The 16,003-nt window shown below is 59.5% G+C and overlaps 1 protein-coding gene across 1 annotated transcript; it reads left to right on the forward strand.

Moving 5' to 3' along the window:
- Nucleotides 1–253: 253 nt before the first annotated feature.
- PVR (PVR cell adhesion molecule) lies at nt 254–5,659 on the forward strand. Its single transcript, XM_058673936.1, has 6 exons — nt 254–668; nt 2,299–2,607; nt 3,139–3,256; nt 4,461–4,609; nt 5,245–5,376; nt 5,568–5,659. The coding sequence occupies exons 1-6, from the start codon at nt 254–256 to the stop codon at nt 5,657–5,659; spliced, it is 1,215 nt and encodes a 404-aa protein (XP_058529919.1).
- The last annotated feature ends 10,344 nt before the right edge of the window (nt 5,660–16,003 follow it).

Below are 16,003 nucleotides of genomic sequence, written 5' to 3' on the forward strand. Positions count from 1 at the left end.
CTGGCCGTGGTTCATCCTGCCATTGCAGGATCGGGCTCTAGTACTTAGCTACCACTGAAATCTCTCAGGTGCTTAAGAATCCGTGGCTGTGAGATCCAGAAAATACAGCAATGGCAGGAAATATTACCCTGCCAGGAGCACATGACGGCTTACACCTCCCATGCACTCACACATCACGATTCCACCTGGTTCCCCATTCCCTGGGGGCCTCGCCGCGCGCGCAGGTACAAGCCTCGGGCGCCCTTGCTTCTGGATGCATTCTGGGGGTGCCCGTGTCTCACCGGCACTCCCCTTCTCCCCCGCCCCCACAGGGGTCAAGACCGGTCCCGTGCAGGCGCCCGAGCTGGTGCAGGGCTTCCTGGGTGACACCGTGATGCTGCCTTGCTCCCAGCCTCTGGAGGCGGACACGCATCTCACCCAGGTGACCTGGATGCAGCATGAGCCCGAAGGGGGTGTCCTCAACATTGCTGTATTGCACTCTTCCCGGGGTACCAGCGTGTCAGACCCTGAACGGGTGAAGTTCGTGGCCTCCAAGCCCGGTGTGGAAGTGTGGAACGCATCACTGCTGGTGTCTGAGCTGCGCGCCGCGGACGAAGCCAACTACACCTGCCAATTTGCCACGTTCCCTCAGGGCAGCAAAAGCGCGCGCATCCGGCTGCGGGTGCTGGGTGAGCAGCAGGGAGCTGGGGCACCCTACGGGAGGCAGCCCTGCTCCCAGGCCAGTGGCGGGTTCTGTTTGTTTTAGGGGGGGCCTCCTCTGAACTGTGTATAGGGACCATAGTCCCATCCATAGTCCCACCCTAAGCGTTCATCATGAAGTGCGTGTACACGGGGACCCTCGCTTCACCCGGCAGAAACAGAACCAACTGGAAAGCCAGGGATCCTGGATCTCCCAGACCGGCTCAGAGATTCATTCTCCCCCACGCAGAGTGTGGCCAGCCCCTCCTCACCGCCTGCGGGACTTGGGGCTGCGGGGACCCTCACTCTCTGAGCATCCACGCAACTTGTCACTATGAAATGTCAGGACTGGAGACCTTCTCTGTTTTATTCTGGATGGCTGCCAGTGCAGCTCTGGGGCTGAGAGCTGGTGGCACTGCGGGACCCTGTGTAAGGGGGGAGAGGCCCTGTTGCCGGAGCCCTCCTGTGGCTGGCTCGGTGATTCCGAGGCAGGAAGTCCACACCCCCCCAGGCCCTCAGAAAGGATTCTTTTTTTTTTTTTTTCCGTTGGGTCAGATCTTGGCATCCTTGCTGTGTCCTCCCACCCCACCCCAGACCGACCCAGCCACCCACCCCTCACATTACTGTTTGGTGACCAGTAACTGCTGAGTCACAGGCCATTGTGTTAGCTTGGCCGCTTCATCCAAGGTCAGTCTGTGAGGGCCACAAGGCTCTCTAAGGCTGCATGGGAAGGAGCTTGGCAGGCTCCAAGCGCTAGCAGGCATGCACGGGCCCTCAGAGTGGGGCTCCCCCGGCTGGCCCAGGGGAGCTAGAGTTCTTATGGATTGGGGTCACCAGGAGACAGTGACAGTGAGACAAAGGAAGAAGTGGGCGGTGGGCCGTGGTGACAAGGGGGGGAGGAACTGAGGGAAGCAGGACCCAGGAAACACCCCAGGCTGCTGCTGTTGCTGCTGCTGGAAAGTCCAGCTCTGCAGTGGGGTTTGGGGTTCGAGTCCAGGCTGCCCTGCTTCCCATCCAGCCCTTGAGAAAGCAGCGGAGGACGGCCCAAGGCCACGGGCCCCTGCACTCACACGGGAGACCTGGAGGACGCTCCAGGTTCTTGGCTTTGACCTGATCCAGCTCCAGCCATCGTGGTTATTTGGGGAGTGAACCAGCATGTGGAAGATTTTCTCTAACTCTACCTTCCAAATACATAAACTAAATCTTAAACATCAAGAGAACATGAAGAAACTCCAGCTCTTCCCTTTGCTGGTTCACTCCCTAAATGGCCCCAACAGCCAGGGCTGGGACAGATGCCTGGAATTCCATCCGGGTCTCCCACGTGGATGCTGGAACCCAAGCCCTTGAGCCATCTTCTCAGACCTTCATCAGGGAGCTGGATTGGAAGCAGAGCAGCTGGGGGCCAAACAACAGAGACTGCAGGATGCCAGTACTGCAGGCGGAGGCTTAACATGCTGCACCGTGAGGCTAGTCCACCTACATCCCGCACTGTCCGTCACCCCATCATCAGAGTGGCTCGAGGCTGGGATGTGAACCCTTCATGCTCCCTTCCCTGCTGCTGGGGGCCTCGGGGACTGACATGACCAGATGGGAGCCATAACTGTCTCTGTGTCTCCACAGCCAAGCCCCAGAACAAAATTGAGGCCCTGGAAACGCCGCCCAGCCTGCCCCCCGGAGAACCTGTGCGTGTGGCTTGCTGCATGTCCCAGGGGGGCCGCCCGCCCAGCCAGATCAACTGGACCTCCCCCCTGAATGCCACCACAGTCCACGAGAGCCAGATGCCAGGACTACAGCCGGGCACGACCAACGTCACCAGCTACCTTATGCTGGTGCCCTCAAGCCAGGCGGACGGTCAGAACGTTACATGCATAGTGCAGAGTGAAAGCTTCGAGAAGCCTGTCCGGCTGACCAAGACCCTGACCGTGCACTGTGAGTGGAAGCCCCGGCCAGGCCACCTGCCGCCCACCCTCTGCTCCATACTGGCTATCCTGGCTAGGATGTCTGCACACCTCCAGCGCCATGGTCTGCAGCAGCTCCTCGAGAACCATGCACACAGCTCCCCCCAGCACACACACACACACACACACAGCTCCCCCAACACACACACACAGCTCCCCCCAGCACACATACACACACACAGCTCCCCCCAACACACACACACACACACAGCTCCCCCCAGCACACACACAGTTCCAGGCCACATGCTGATATCTCTCTCTCTCTCTCTCTCTCTCTCTCTCTCACACACACACACTTGACACTGCCCGCTCCCCAGCACAGGCTAGGTCAGCTGTCTACACACGTTCCTCAGTCGTCCCTGCACAGCGCAGCCTCCCAGGCCCCCTCCCCACACCGACCCTCCGGTCACAGTCTACACTGGCCACTCCGCCCCACAGGCCTTTCCCTCCTCCCGCACCCCAAGCACCTCTGAGACTCTGAGTCCATCTCCTGTACCCCCAGACCCTCCGGAGGTCTCCATCTCTGGCTATGATGACAACTGGTACTCCGGCCGACGTAATGTCACCCTCAGGTGTGACGTCCGCAGCAACCCTGCGCCCACGGGCTATGAGTGGAGCACGTGAGTGGGGCCGAGTCCTGTCAGAGGGAGGGGCTGGGGCGGACCCCTGGGTGTGAGGGAGGAGGGGCTGGACCCCTGGGTGTGAGGGAGGAGACAGATGTGGGCTGGGACTGCAGGCTTTGCAACAATGGAGTGGTTAGTCCGGGGCACTGGCCTGGGCCCCTACGTCAGCTCCTCCCTGCACACGTTGCCCTGGTCGCCCTGCCCCAAGTAAAGTCCAGCCCCACCCTGGCCGGTCACCCCTGTTGCTGCAATCTTACATTCCAGACCTCCGGCCTCTGAGCTCTCAGGTGCAGCCTGCTCAGTCACCTCAAGTGGCTACTGTCCCCTCTGCCCAGCTGAGAAAGTGGAGGCTCAGAGCTCCCCCCTCTCCCCCCCCACACACACACTGCCAAGTCCTACTGAGGCTGGAGCTCAAAGAGCCTGGCCTAGGGATCCATGCATTTCCATCACTCATCCGGGTCTTTCCCCTTGCACACACAGAGTCTTCTATGTGCTGGGTCACTGCCCAGATGGCTGCAACAGCCAGGGCTGGGCCAGGCTGTGGGAGCAAAGGGGACAGCGATGGGTGGGTGGGGGGCAGTGAAGGAAGGAGGGGAGGTGTCAGGGCTGCTAGGGTGGGTGGGGGGCAGTGAAGGAGGGGAGGTGTCAGGGATGATGCGGGTCTGAGCAGAGGGGCATGAGCTGACTTCGGGTTCTCTCGCGCCCTCTGGTGGCCATGGCGAGACCAGACAAGGAGGCGCTCAGGAAGGTGGGGAGCCGCCTTGGTCTAGGTCAGGGTTGGGGGGCTGCGGAGGCTGGGGGCTCCCATGTGGCTGTGAGAGGTGGTGGGTGCTGGGCTGGCTTGTGAGTCTTAGGCCTCTGGTGGCTGTCAGGGCAGCACTGACTGCACTAACAGCTTCCTTCTAGACTTTAAAGACACGTCTTCCATCCACTGGTTCACGCCCCAGGCCCTCGGGCATCTGCCCTCTCTGCCTTTCCATGTGTTGCCCTGGCTTAGTTTCTTTTGCTTTTGTGCACCTTACAAGAAACAGAGTAATGTGGGACGTGGCTTTCAGTGGAAAGTGGCAGCACCTCGTAGGCCTGCAGGCCGGCACTGCCTACGGGTGCTGAGACAAGCCCCTGAGGACTCTGACCTCATGAGCCTCCGGGGAAGACCACTCCTCATGCCAGCCCTAACCCCCTCTCTCTCTGGCTCCCCCAGGACCACAGGGCCCTTGCCACCCTCCACTGTGGCCCAGGGCCCCTTGCTTACGATCTTGGAAGTGAATGAGACCATTAACCAGACGCTTGTCTGCCAAGCCACCAATTCCCTAGGAACTGGCCGCGGCGAGCTGACCCCGCAGCTGCGAGGTGAGTGGTTCCCCAGGTGGCCGGAGGCAGAGGAGGAGGCCATGGGCTCCCCTGCCGGGGGAGGGGGGACCTGAGTGTGGAGCTACCAGATGCCATGTGACAACAACGCCCATCCTGTCCCCAGGGCCTCTCAGTAGGAGGGTCAGCTCCACCCCCCACCCACCCACCCCCGTCCACTGCCTGGACACACTCCCTCTGAGTCCCTTCCTGAGGGTCTTTGGCAGGACTCTTTCACTTGCAGTTGACACAAGTACAGCTCAAGGTTGTCCAAGCAAGGCCAAGATAAAGTAAAATAGAAGCGCCTTCAGGTACCAGCAGATCCAGCTACCACAGCTGCCACAGGCTCACAGCTCACTAGTTTAGACACCAGGGGAGGACTAGTTTAGACACCAGGGGAGGACTAGTTTAGACGCCAGAGCCCGGCTCCAGGAACCAAGCACAGCAACCAGGAGGTTGGGATGTTCTGTTTGGCCAGGGCTGAGTGGGAAACCCATCCCAGAACCCAAGAGCCCAGGGAGGCCCACCCCACCCAACCATCAAGACCACTATGAGGTAGCAGCTTCCTAGAGGAAACCCGGGGTGCCCGTCCCCAGAGGCCTCCTCACCCCGACACATGTCCCCTCTTTCCCGTCCAGCGACCCCATCTAAGGACCAGCCCAGTGGCATCGACAGCACCACCCTCATCAGCATCATCGTCCCTATCGTCAGCTTCATCTTGATAATCGGGGGCGGCCTGGCCGCGTTTTACAGGAAACGCAGATCTTCCCGTGAGTCCCTCCTCTCCTGTGCACCCCCCATCCTGTGCAGCCTCAGGGTACCATGGGGTTCCCCATTTCCCAGGAAACCACGCAAAACCCACTGTTACACTGATTCACTTTCCACAGAGCTGGGGTGTGGGGTAGAGGGGAGACCACGCGGGGTCAAGAACTCGGGCTTGACACTCGGGATTGGTGAGCAGGTGCACACCCAGCCCCGCAAAGAAGTGGCGCGAGCTGGCCGCCCAAGCCCCACATCTCAGAGGGCCAGGGCGGGGTCTGGTGCATCGGGTAAAGGTACCACTTCCTGCATCAGAATGCCCGGGGTTGGAAGCCCAGCTCTGCTTTCAATTGAGCTTCTTGCGAATGGGCACCCTTGGGAGGCAGCAGGTGACAACGAGTTCAAGTCCTCAGGCCCTGCCGGCCACTTTCCTGGGAGATGCTGAAGAGAGGTGATGTCCCAGGGCTGAGGCCACACGGCTCCCAAAAAACAGACATGGCATCTTAAGTCCATCGTGAGGCGTCGGGCCCGATACGTGCTTATAGATATGAGGGTGCCGACACCTTAATCAGAGCCCCACCTCTCTGACATGTGTGACAGGGAGTGACACCCATATGAGAGTCCCTGCCTCTCAAGTCACTCTTTTAGGGGCCCTGGCCCCTCACTGGGAGGGATGGGGGGCAGGCTTCCGGGTGCAGCCTCTCCCGCCTCACCAAGTCTCTTTCTGTGCCCACAGATGGCATCCAGTCCAGGCCCTCCGCCAATGGGGTGAGTGCCCAGGGGAAGTGGGGGTGGGCTCAGTCCAAAGCCCAGGCCTGGGCTGAGGCGGGGTCCCCATAACCCCATCTCCCTCCAGGGCCTCAAGTCCCAGCTAGGAATCAGCATTTTAAGTAAACACCCTCCTCTGACCCCATACACCTATGTGATCCCAACCCTGGCTGTGGGACAGCAGGATAGACAAACCTGGGCCTCTGCTGGGCCCCAGCGGGGCGTGGGGTGGGGGTAGGGTATCTCATCTGGTTTCCTCTGCAAGGGCCCACCCCCCGCCGGTTAACGCAGCGTCCCCCCTTCTAGGCTGCCCATTACTCCGCCGTGAACACTGGAGAGGAGAGCTCCCCGAAGACGGAAAACATCAGCTTACAGACTGGAGCAGGCCTGAGCCAAGGGGCGTCCCTGCCTGCACCGCAGCAGTGATGTGGGCAGAGCCCCCTCCCCCATCGGACACACCCCATCCCCCATCTCAGGGATGTGCCTGGTGCAACACCATGATATTGTGTTGTGAAAACGCAGCTCTCTGAGGCTCCGGAGGGCTGCTGCCAGCTCTGCCCACAGCCTCCAGTGGCCCCTCAAGGTCATCGTCCACGGCAGCTCCGGATGGCCCGCTGGGGCCAGCTCTACCTGCGCCCCCGCCCGGGCCAGTGGTGCAGACCACCATGACTGTGAGCGTGCCACCACTGGGCCATCCCGACTCACAAGGTCTCCGTGTTCCGTGTTTTCTGGGAGTCTCATGGGTAGCGGATGCTTCCCATGGGCCGAGTCAATCCCAAGGGGCCCAGACCCCTCTCCCGCTGCAGCCTGATTCCCCTGCGATCCCCCCACTACCCCCTCCTGCCCGCCCCAAGCTGCTTCCCATGGGGCTGGTGTGTGCCCTGGGGGACAGGGAAGGTGCTAACCCTGGGGGAAGGGGGCACCAGCTCCTGGATACTTTCCATTTATTTATTTCTCTATTCTTTAATAGAAGCAGCAATTTTCCCATGAGCTGCTTCGCTCCTCAAATGGCCGCAACAGCCACTGGGGGGGTGTGCCAAGTGGACACTAGGAGTGAGAAGGCTCCAGACGGGTCGCCCACAAGGGCATGGGGCCCAAGCCCTCCTCAGCTGCTCTCCCAGGTGTGTGAGCAGAAATCCAGGTATAGGGGACTCCAGCATCACCAGCAGTCATTTAACCCACTGCCCCACAATGGAGGACGCTGTCCCCCAGACCCCTCTGGGGAGGCACCTGGCCTCTGTGAATGCTGCATGCTGGGGGGAGGGGCGGTTTATGTAGTTGTTCAGCCCTTGTCCACGGCCAGGACTGGGTACACTCTTGGAGAGCGGATTGCCGGTCAGTTACCCCTGGACTCTCACTGTAATTACCACATCAAGGTCCATCCACAGTCACCACACACAGAGCCAGGAGTAGACTGTGGCCCCAGGACCTTGGCATGGGTCTTTTCTTCTTCTTCTTAGAGATTTATTTATTTTACTGGAGAATCAGTTACAGAGAAACAGCAGAGAGGGGTCTTCCATCTGCTGATTCACTCCCCAGATGGCCACAACAGCTGGAGTGTGTTGTTGTCTGAAGCCAGGAGCCAGGAGCTTCTTCCAGGTCGCCCATGTGGATACAGGAGCCCTAGGCCCTGGGACAACCTCCTCTACTTTCCCAGGGCGCTGGATGGGAAGTGGAGCAGCCAGGACTCGAACTGGTGCCCTTATGGGATGCTGACCCTGCAAGCAGAGGATTAGCTGGCTAAGCCACCGTGTCAGCCCCTAGGGATGGGTCTTGTACATACCCCATGCAGTAGCTGGGGTTGAAATGCAGTTGCCTCTCCTCGGGAAGGGGTGAGGGGTTTCCTGTGAGGCACGGTGGCTCCTATTGCGTGGAAGAGGCTGCCACGTGGGATCTCAACCATTGGTTGTGCCTGTGCAGCTGCAGGCTAACTTGGGCTAACAGAAGGAGGGACTCACCCAGGAATCCCACCACCACAGACACCTAGGGGGAGAGGGGCAGGGGTCTGAACGCCCGGGGCAGCAGCAGCCCGCGGGTGGGAACCACAGCGTGTCCATCTGCAACTGGCGGTCCCACGGTAAAGAATTATGCAACCACCACCTGGGGGAGGAGGATGTGGAACAGGCAAATCCATGGAGGCAGTGAACAGGGCCTGGCGGAAGCAGCAGCCAATCAATGGGTGGTAGGCAAATGTTCTAGAACCTGGAATGTTCTCAAATCAAATGACAATGCTTGTCACTCAACACTACAAAATGACCACTGGGGTTATGCACTTGAAAATGAAGGGGCAGGGGCCCGGCGGCGTGGCCTAGCAGCTAAAGTCCTTGCCTTGAACGCCCCAGGATCCCATATGGGCGCCGGTTCTAATCCCAGCAGCTCCACTTCCCATCCAGCTCCCTGCTTGTGGCCTGGGAAAGCAGTTGAGGAGACCTGGAGGAAGTTCCTGGCTCCTGGCTCCAGATCGGCTCAACACCTGCCGTTGCGCACAGTTGGGGAGTGAATCATCGGATGAAAGATCTTCCTCTCTGTATATCTAACTTTGTAATAAATAAATCTTAAAAACAAAAAAAATGAAGGGCAGGCTGCAGCCTAGCAGTTACAATGCCTGTATTCCGTACCTGGGCTCCGGCCTGGGATTCTAGCTTTCCACTAAAAACAGGGCCTGGGAGGTGCAGGTGTTGTCATCCACTTGGGAGACTTGGACAGAGTTTTGGGCTGCCCAGTTCAGAAAAGCCCAGGACGCAACTCCTCTGCACCCCCACCCAGGCTCGTGTGTGTGTGTGTGTGTGTGTGTGTGTGTGTACATGCATGGGCCTCTTAAACAAATAGTTCTACAAAAATATATAGAAATGTAAATTATAGGTATATTTTGAAATAACATTAAAATATTTTCAAGGAAAAAAGAAACGATGTGGTTCCTGGTCTGCTGAGAGAATTTTCAAGAATGAGTTGCAATCACAAAACGAGGGGCTGGGTACATAGAAACATGCCAGGCGGGCATGAGTGCTGAGGCCTGGGCACAGGCCGGCACCAGCCACCACCTCCACCTGCAGCCTGCAAGTGAACACAGGACCTGGCCTGCCGTCCTCCTGGCCCAGGGCTCAGCTGCTCTCTGTCCTGCAGCATGCCTCAGGGACACCCAGTGGTGGCCCCATACCCACCATTACATCCAGGCTCTCACCTGGAGGCCACTGCGGCCTGCTGGACCTACCCCTTGCCCCTGCCAGGACGAACCTCCAAGGAAGCCAACTTCCCCTCGGCTCATTGGCCAGCACTCCTCACCATTCAGCCAATCCCTGCCCAGGAGGATGGATGGTGTAGGCCGGTCAGAATCTGCCCTCAGGGATGAAGACAGACCGACCCTATTCCCAGAGATTGCCTCCAGACAAGTGTTTCAATGTCATCACCAAAGCCAACATCGCCACGTCACCACCTGTGAGGCCAGCTCCCCCATGGACACCAGTTCACGTCCCGAATGCTCTACTTCCCATCTAGCTCCCTGCTAATGACCCTGGAATAGCAGTGGAGGATGGCCCAAGTGCTTGGGCCCCTGCACCCACGTGGGAGACCTGGAACAGGCTCCTGGCTGGCCCAGGCCACTGCGGCCACTTGGGAGGACCTCGCCTCCTATGCAAGAGAGACTCAGCAGATAGGGTTGATTCAGGGCCCCGAGGTGGAAGATGGCCCTTGGGGTCCCTAACCATGACCCAGGGTCCTTGAGAGGGACACAGGATGAGTGTTAAAGACAAAGGAAGCGGCCGGCAGGGATGTGTGCTCCAGGCAGCGTCTCGGGGCAGAGCGGCTGGAGGCCCCAGTGGCCACCACAAGCTTTGCCGGAGAAGCAGCCAGAAAAGCCCAGGTTGCAGCTACTCCCCACCCCCACCCCGGCACCGGCACAGCGTGGCCCCTCAGTCCTGCTCCCGGGAGACCACGCAATGATAACCCTCCTGGCACAGGCTTCCCACCCGGAGCTCTCAGCACACCCACACCTGGGCCATCGGGGTCCTCCCAGGTCACCCGTGGGACCCAGCAGCTGCTCCTAAGCCCCCCAACTTCCATTTGTCCCAGCTAGAGAACCACCGAGCATTTAAAAAAAAAAATCCCAAATGCCCTTGTGGCTAACTGCGTCCATGTGACAGCTATCACTCACAGGTTATTCCTAGAGGGGAGGGGATCCACCCTCCTCATCCTCACCTTCACCCAGACGGGCAGTGCTGGGTCATGAGGTGCGGTTGGAAAGAGAAAACAGCTGACGGATGCCAGTGGCAGGGCCAGGGTGGATGGCCCTGCTTAAGCTCTTGCTTAAACTACTGTTATTTGTTGTTTCACTGTATCCAAAATCTTCTCAATCATTTGGTACAATCTTTCCCCGATCACCAGGACAGTTTTCTCGGGAGTTCTCTGGGCCTGGCTGTACTCCCCTCCTGTCGGCAGCTGTGACAAGGGCCGGGAGGGTTTTGCCTCACGTGCCACCATCCAGAAACCAGGCAGGGTAAAAGAAGCACACGGGCACTTGATTGTCCATGGCTGGTCACCCCATCCAGCTCAGGGCTGGGCACCTGCCATGCCAGCAGATGGCCAGAAGAGGGAGCCCTGGGGCACTGCGGACAGTCCACCAGGCACCTGAGCAGGAATCGAACCAGAACCCTTCAGTCTCCAGTGGGGGAAGCTGCGGGAAGATACCCACAACAATCAAAGATAATTAGCAGGAAACAGCCACAGGATTGGCCCTGCTTTGCAATAGAGAGAAGGTGTGTCAGTAATTCACCAAGCCAGCGAGCATATATTTTTGTACCTAAAGCTTCACTTATTTATTTGGAAGACAGGACCGCTGGTTCACTCCGTGGATAGGACAAGCTGAGACCAAAAGCCAGGAGCTTCTTCCAGGTCTCCCCCGTGGGTGCAGGGGCCTGACTTGAGCCATTCTCGGCTGCTTTCCCAGATGTATGAGCAGAGAGCTGGATCGAAGTGGAGCAGCCAGGACATGAACTGGCACCCTGCGGGATGCTGGTGCTGCAGGTGGCAGCTTAGCCCTAGCTACAAAGCATGTATTGAGCTCCTGCTGTGTGCAGCGCTGCTCCGGACTCAGGAAGTCAGCCGTGGATAAGAGAGCTGTGTGCCTCCTGGGGAGCTGAGTGCCCAGTGGGACAGAGCGCCGGATGCCATGTCCGGGTGGCAGTGCTGAGAAGGACTGAGGGGGGTGTGCTGAGGACGCTGACTTGGCAGAAGGCAGACAGACGCCCAGGGGATGCCGCTCAGGAGGACGGGGCTGACGCTCACGGCACCTGGGACCAGCAATGCAAGTGAAAGGGAGTCAAGCGGCCACAGAAACGTTTTTTAATTTACTTATTTTTGTTAGAAAGGCAGATGTATGCAGAGAAGAGATAGAGAAAGATCCTCCACCTGCTAGTTCACTCCCCAAGCGGCTGCAATGGCCAGAGCTGAGTCAATCTGAAGCCAGGAGCCAGGAGTTTCTTCCAGATCTCCCACTCGGGTGCTGGGGGGGGGCAAGGCTTTGCGTCCTCTACTGCTTTCCCAGGCCACAAGCAGGAACCTGGAAGGGAAGTGGAGTAGCCAGGATACGAACCGGTGCCCAAATGGGATCCCAGCAGATGCAAGGTGAGGATTTAACCACTAGGCTACCGCGCTAAACCCCACAGAAATCTTCAGGTAAGGGACAGGCATTGTGCAGAAGGGCAGAGTGCTGCTGGGACTCCTTGCCACGTATCAGACAGCTCCATGCCTGACTCCGAGTGACGCACACCCTGGGGAGCAGCACTTAATGGAACAGGTACCCTGTCATCCACAGTGGTCAGGGGCAGGGGAGGACCCAGCTTGAGATCCACATCCCTGACTTCGACTTGACCCAGTGCTGGCTGTTGCTGGCATTTGGGGAGTGAACCCGCAGATAGCAGAAACCTCTCTCTGCCTTTCAAATGGGTGAAAAGAAATACTTCTTTAAGTAGAAACAACCCCCATGCCCTGCCTGCAGATGAATGCATAAAATGATGTACAATATTGTCCTCCCCAGCTCAGAGAAGTCTCTGTCACGTACCCAGGCCCACGTGGTGTGTAGGGCCAGGTAAACCAGCGGAGGAGACCAAAAGCTGCCCCAGGGGGGTCACTGGATCCAACAGGAGCAAACCTCGGATGCGAGTCTTAAAGGCGGGATTGCAGGCCCAGGCATCAATAAAGCAGAGTTGACCTCCCGTGGGCGAGCGGTGGGGGGAGTCAGGGAGCCCCTGTACCTGCCACCCCCTGCCAGGAAAATAAGGGAAATAGGGCTGGCGCCGGCAGGTCAAAGACAGGGTTAAGTCAGCAGGGGGCAGCAGAGGACCGCACTGACCCGCCAGTGTCCGTTTGTCGCCTGGCTACCCCAGGGCCTCCTCCACCCCGCCCGCCCGAGGCCACCACTGCCCAGCATCCAGAGCCCCCATGCAGCCACACAAACCTCATACATGCGAAAGTGCTGCGTGCCTACCCTGGGCAATGTCCCACCCCACAGACCTAGGACCTTTCTTGAACCCATCCAGGACCCCCCAGATGCCCGTAACGTTCAGGTTCCCCACCACAGCAGTGGACCCTTGCAAGGGCTGGCTCCCCTGGGGGCGAAGACTCAATCCCTGGGACCCGAGCCCGCACTCCGGGTCCTACACCTGCTGATTCTCTAGGCCCCCTCGGGTCCCCCAACCTGTGCCACAGGCCCCAAGCACACAAGTCCACTCTTCCCACCTCACCCATGGTCAGCTTCCAGCTCTCAGTCCTGTACAGCACCCGCAGCCCTGCCCATTTTGGTCTCACTGACCAGGGGCCAGCGTGTTTCCCCCCACTTGCACTGGGGGCGCAGAACCACCCAGGAGGGCCCCGGCACTGTCTTGCTCGAGGCAGGGGCCCAGCGACTGTGTACAAATGGAATTTCACTCTCAATATCCCTCCCTGAGCCTTGCATTCATCCACAGGCCCATGTTCCCTGAACAACTCCTGTACTCCAAGCCCATGACTTGGCACCAGACACAAGGAAGGGAAGCCAACCCCTCTCCTATTCTTGGTCCTGCCGCCTGGCAGGGGAGCCGGCGCGGGCCTCCATCCAGGTGGACAATGGCACCTGCAGCGGGCTGCATGCCTGCACAGACTCAGCACTGTGCACCTGCCCCGGCCCACAGCCCTCGCAGCCTCAGGGGGCTAGAGGCGTCCACCGCCGCCACAGGGGACCGAGGCCCAGCAAGCCCGTGACCGTGTCCTGGGTTGGGAGGAAGAACCACCCCCCACCCAGGCACCCAGACTCTCCCCCAGAAGTTCCGCCCACCTGGGGGTCACTGTCCTCCCCCACCCCCAGCCATTGCTGCTTCCTGCACGTCCTGGTGTACCCCTTGGGGTCTCAGGCTCGCAGCTCCCCATTTGACAAAAGAGGAAGTGGCGGTGGCCCCGGGGAAGGAAGTGGGCTGGGCTGTGACCAAGACTCAGGATGACTCACGGGGAAAACCCTTGCCTGCCCACTTCAAGCCCTGTGTGTGCCAAAGCTGTGCGTCTCCCGCGGGGTCACAGGGGCAGGGGGCGGGCCTGCCGGGCAGCCGTGTGGACAGGTGCCCCGACTACCCCCCCCAGCCAACACACACACACACACACACACCCACCCCAGTCTCTTCCCTGACCTTGAAGGAGATGAGAAGGGAGGTGGGCCTGCCGGGCAGCCGCGTGGACAGGTGCCCTGACCACCCCCACCCCCCCAGACACATACACACCCCAGTCTCTTCCCTTTCTTTCCTTAGAGAGGACAAGAGGGGGCTGCACTTGAACCTGTGCTGCCTGAGGTCAGGTTCAGGGTCACACTGTGAGAGTCCAACTGAGGAAAGGGAGAGAAATTGGACACTTTCAGGCCACACCCAAATCCAGAGCACAGGGTGACGAGAACTTGCTAGAACCAGCGGGAGAGCATTGGAACCCAGCGGCCGTGTCGGCTCCGGGGCCTCCGGGGGTCCCCAAGTGTCTCATCAGCCTTGTGAATAACCTAAAACACGTAATCACCATGACACTTCTGAGATGGAAATTCAAACCCACAGTCTCTGGGCACGTAAAGAAACTATTGTTTTCTCTGCATGCCACAGATGATGATACAAGATGCTCAGGGAGGCCACACCTGCTGCAAGGAGGCTGGGATTCCAGGATTGGAGGCAAACACGAGCAGCCTTCTGCACAGGCAGCAACCAGCCGGCCGTGGTGGGACGCTGCGTGCACTGAACCAGCACACACTCAGGTTATCTGGCATTGTGCGTTTCTGCCCATTTTCCAGATGGGATAAGTGAGATCCTGAGACAAGAGAGACTCCCCTGGCCAGGATCCATGCCAAGCATTCCTGGCCTCGTTAGGGAAAGTGGGAGGTTGGAGAGTCCTGGCTCTCTGCGGCTCCTGTCTCCCTCACTCCGTCCTGGTCCTGTGCAGCCCAGCCGCGGAGGCTATTCAACCAGCTGCCTGCACCAACCCCCTTCCCAGAGCCGTCCGTCCCCACCCCCCAGCTGCCTGCACCAACCCCCTTCCCAGAGCCGTCCATCCCCACCCCACCAGCTGACTCGGGGGGTTTTGCACTTCCTAGACAGTCTACCAACACCCCCTTCTCCTCTTGCCCTCCCTATTGCTTCATTTACAACACCCACTCATCTGCTTTATAACTACCCCACCAGAGGAAGGCTGCCCAAGTCCCCATCTCCCCCACACCCCCCAGCTCTGCTCCTGACCCCGCCAGTCAGCGCTCAGTCAATATTTGTGCAGGGATCCGATGACTTGGAAAACCCCAAGTGAAAGGGGCCAGAGGGCGGGGCGGGACAGGGTGGGCACAGGGATGGGCCAAAGGAGTGGCCTAGGGCTAGGTGGGGGAAAGAGGGAGCTTACATTGGCTTCTAGCGCTCACCTGCCCGCTCTGACACGGGAGCCTGAATGTGGGGCGAAGGGCACATGGTAAGCCCCAGGCCTCACCAGGCCAGCCCAGGCAGTGGCACGCATGCACGCCATACACACCACTGGGGTCCCTGACCACGCACCCAGCCCTGCACTGACAAGGGAGGAGCTTCCAACTAGTGGCGGTGGAGAATGAAGGTATTCCTGCATGCCACGCCCCTGCTCCCCCTCCTTCATGACCACCCCCCAAGACAAGGGTCCATGCCGTGCGGACACAGGCCACGCAGCTGTGGGCCTGGGAGAGACACTGCAGGGCCCCAGGGAGGGCGGTCAGCACCATAACCTGAGCTGATCCCGTCCCTTCCCATCCAGGCAGCCTACCCAGGCTGCCTACGGGCCTGAAGGGCATCCCCCCTCCCCGCTATCCCTTCTGAGCCCATCATGTCTCCAGCACAGCACACCCCTACTCCAAGGCCATGGCACTGCCTGCCTGGATCACCCCTCTCCCCATCACAGTCCCCTCATTCAGTCCCAGCTCCGGCATCCCCTCCCACAGCGTCTTCCTGCTGCAATCGCAGCTCCTCAGAGCACTGTCTCTTGCATTTTCCTGAGGTCCCCTGTGTCCTGGAGGCCAGCTCCACGTCTACGCTACTGCTGACGGTAACCTCAACACCACGCCCCATTTCCAGCATGACAGGTGCTCAGTCAGCAGGTGCTAAACCGTGACTGAACAATAGCTTCCCGCCCCGCTCATCCATGCGTGCACCTGCTGTCACCGTCAGAGGGGTCTCCAGGAGGTCGAGATCATAGCCGCCCACCATATACTTCACAGAGGACACGAGCTCCCCTCCACAGCCACTCACTTTCCCTCCCATGCGGCCCAGCAAGCCCCAGCTGGACCAAGGACCCAGGCTCAGGTCCAGGAGCAGGGGCCGAGCAGATGGAAGGTGGGGGTGACCTGGAAAGGGTAGGGACAGC

Source organism: Ochotona princeps, chromosome 16 (genome assembly GCF_030435755.1).
Source record: "Ochotona princeps isolate mOchPri1 chromosome 16, mOchPri1.hap1, whole genome shotgun sequence".
In the NCBI taxonomy this organism is placed as follows: Eukaryota; Metazoa; Chordata; class Mammalia; order Lagomorpha; family Ochotonidae; genus Ochotona; species Ochotona princeps.

Bases quoted from the DNA above. Each gene is read 5' to 3' on its own strand.
- PVR (XM_058673936.1), top strand. From the start codon at position 254: ATGCATTCTGGGGGTGCCCGTGTCTCACCGGCACTCCCCTTCTCCCCC. The intron at 669-2,298 runs GTGAGCAGCAGG...GTGTCTCCACAG, and splicing joins CATCCGGCTGCGGGTGCTGG to CCAAGCCCCAGAACAAAATT. The intron at 4,610-5,244 runs GTGAGTGGTTCC...TTTCCCGTCCAG, and splicing joins GCTGACCCCGCAGCTGCGAG to CGACCCCATCTAAGGACCAG.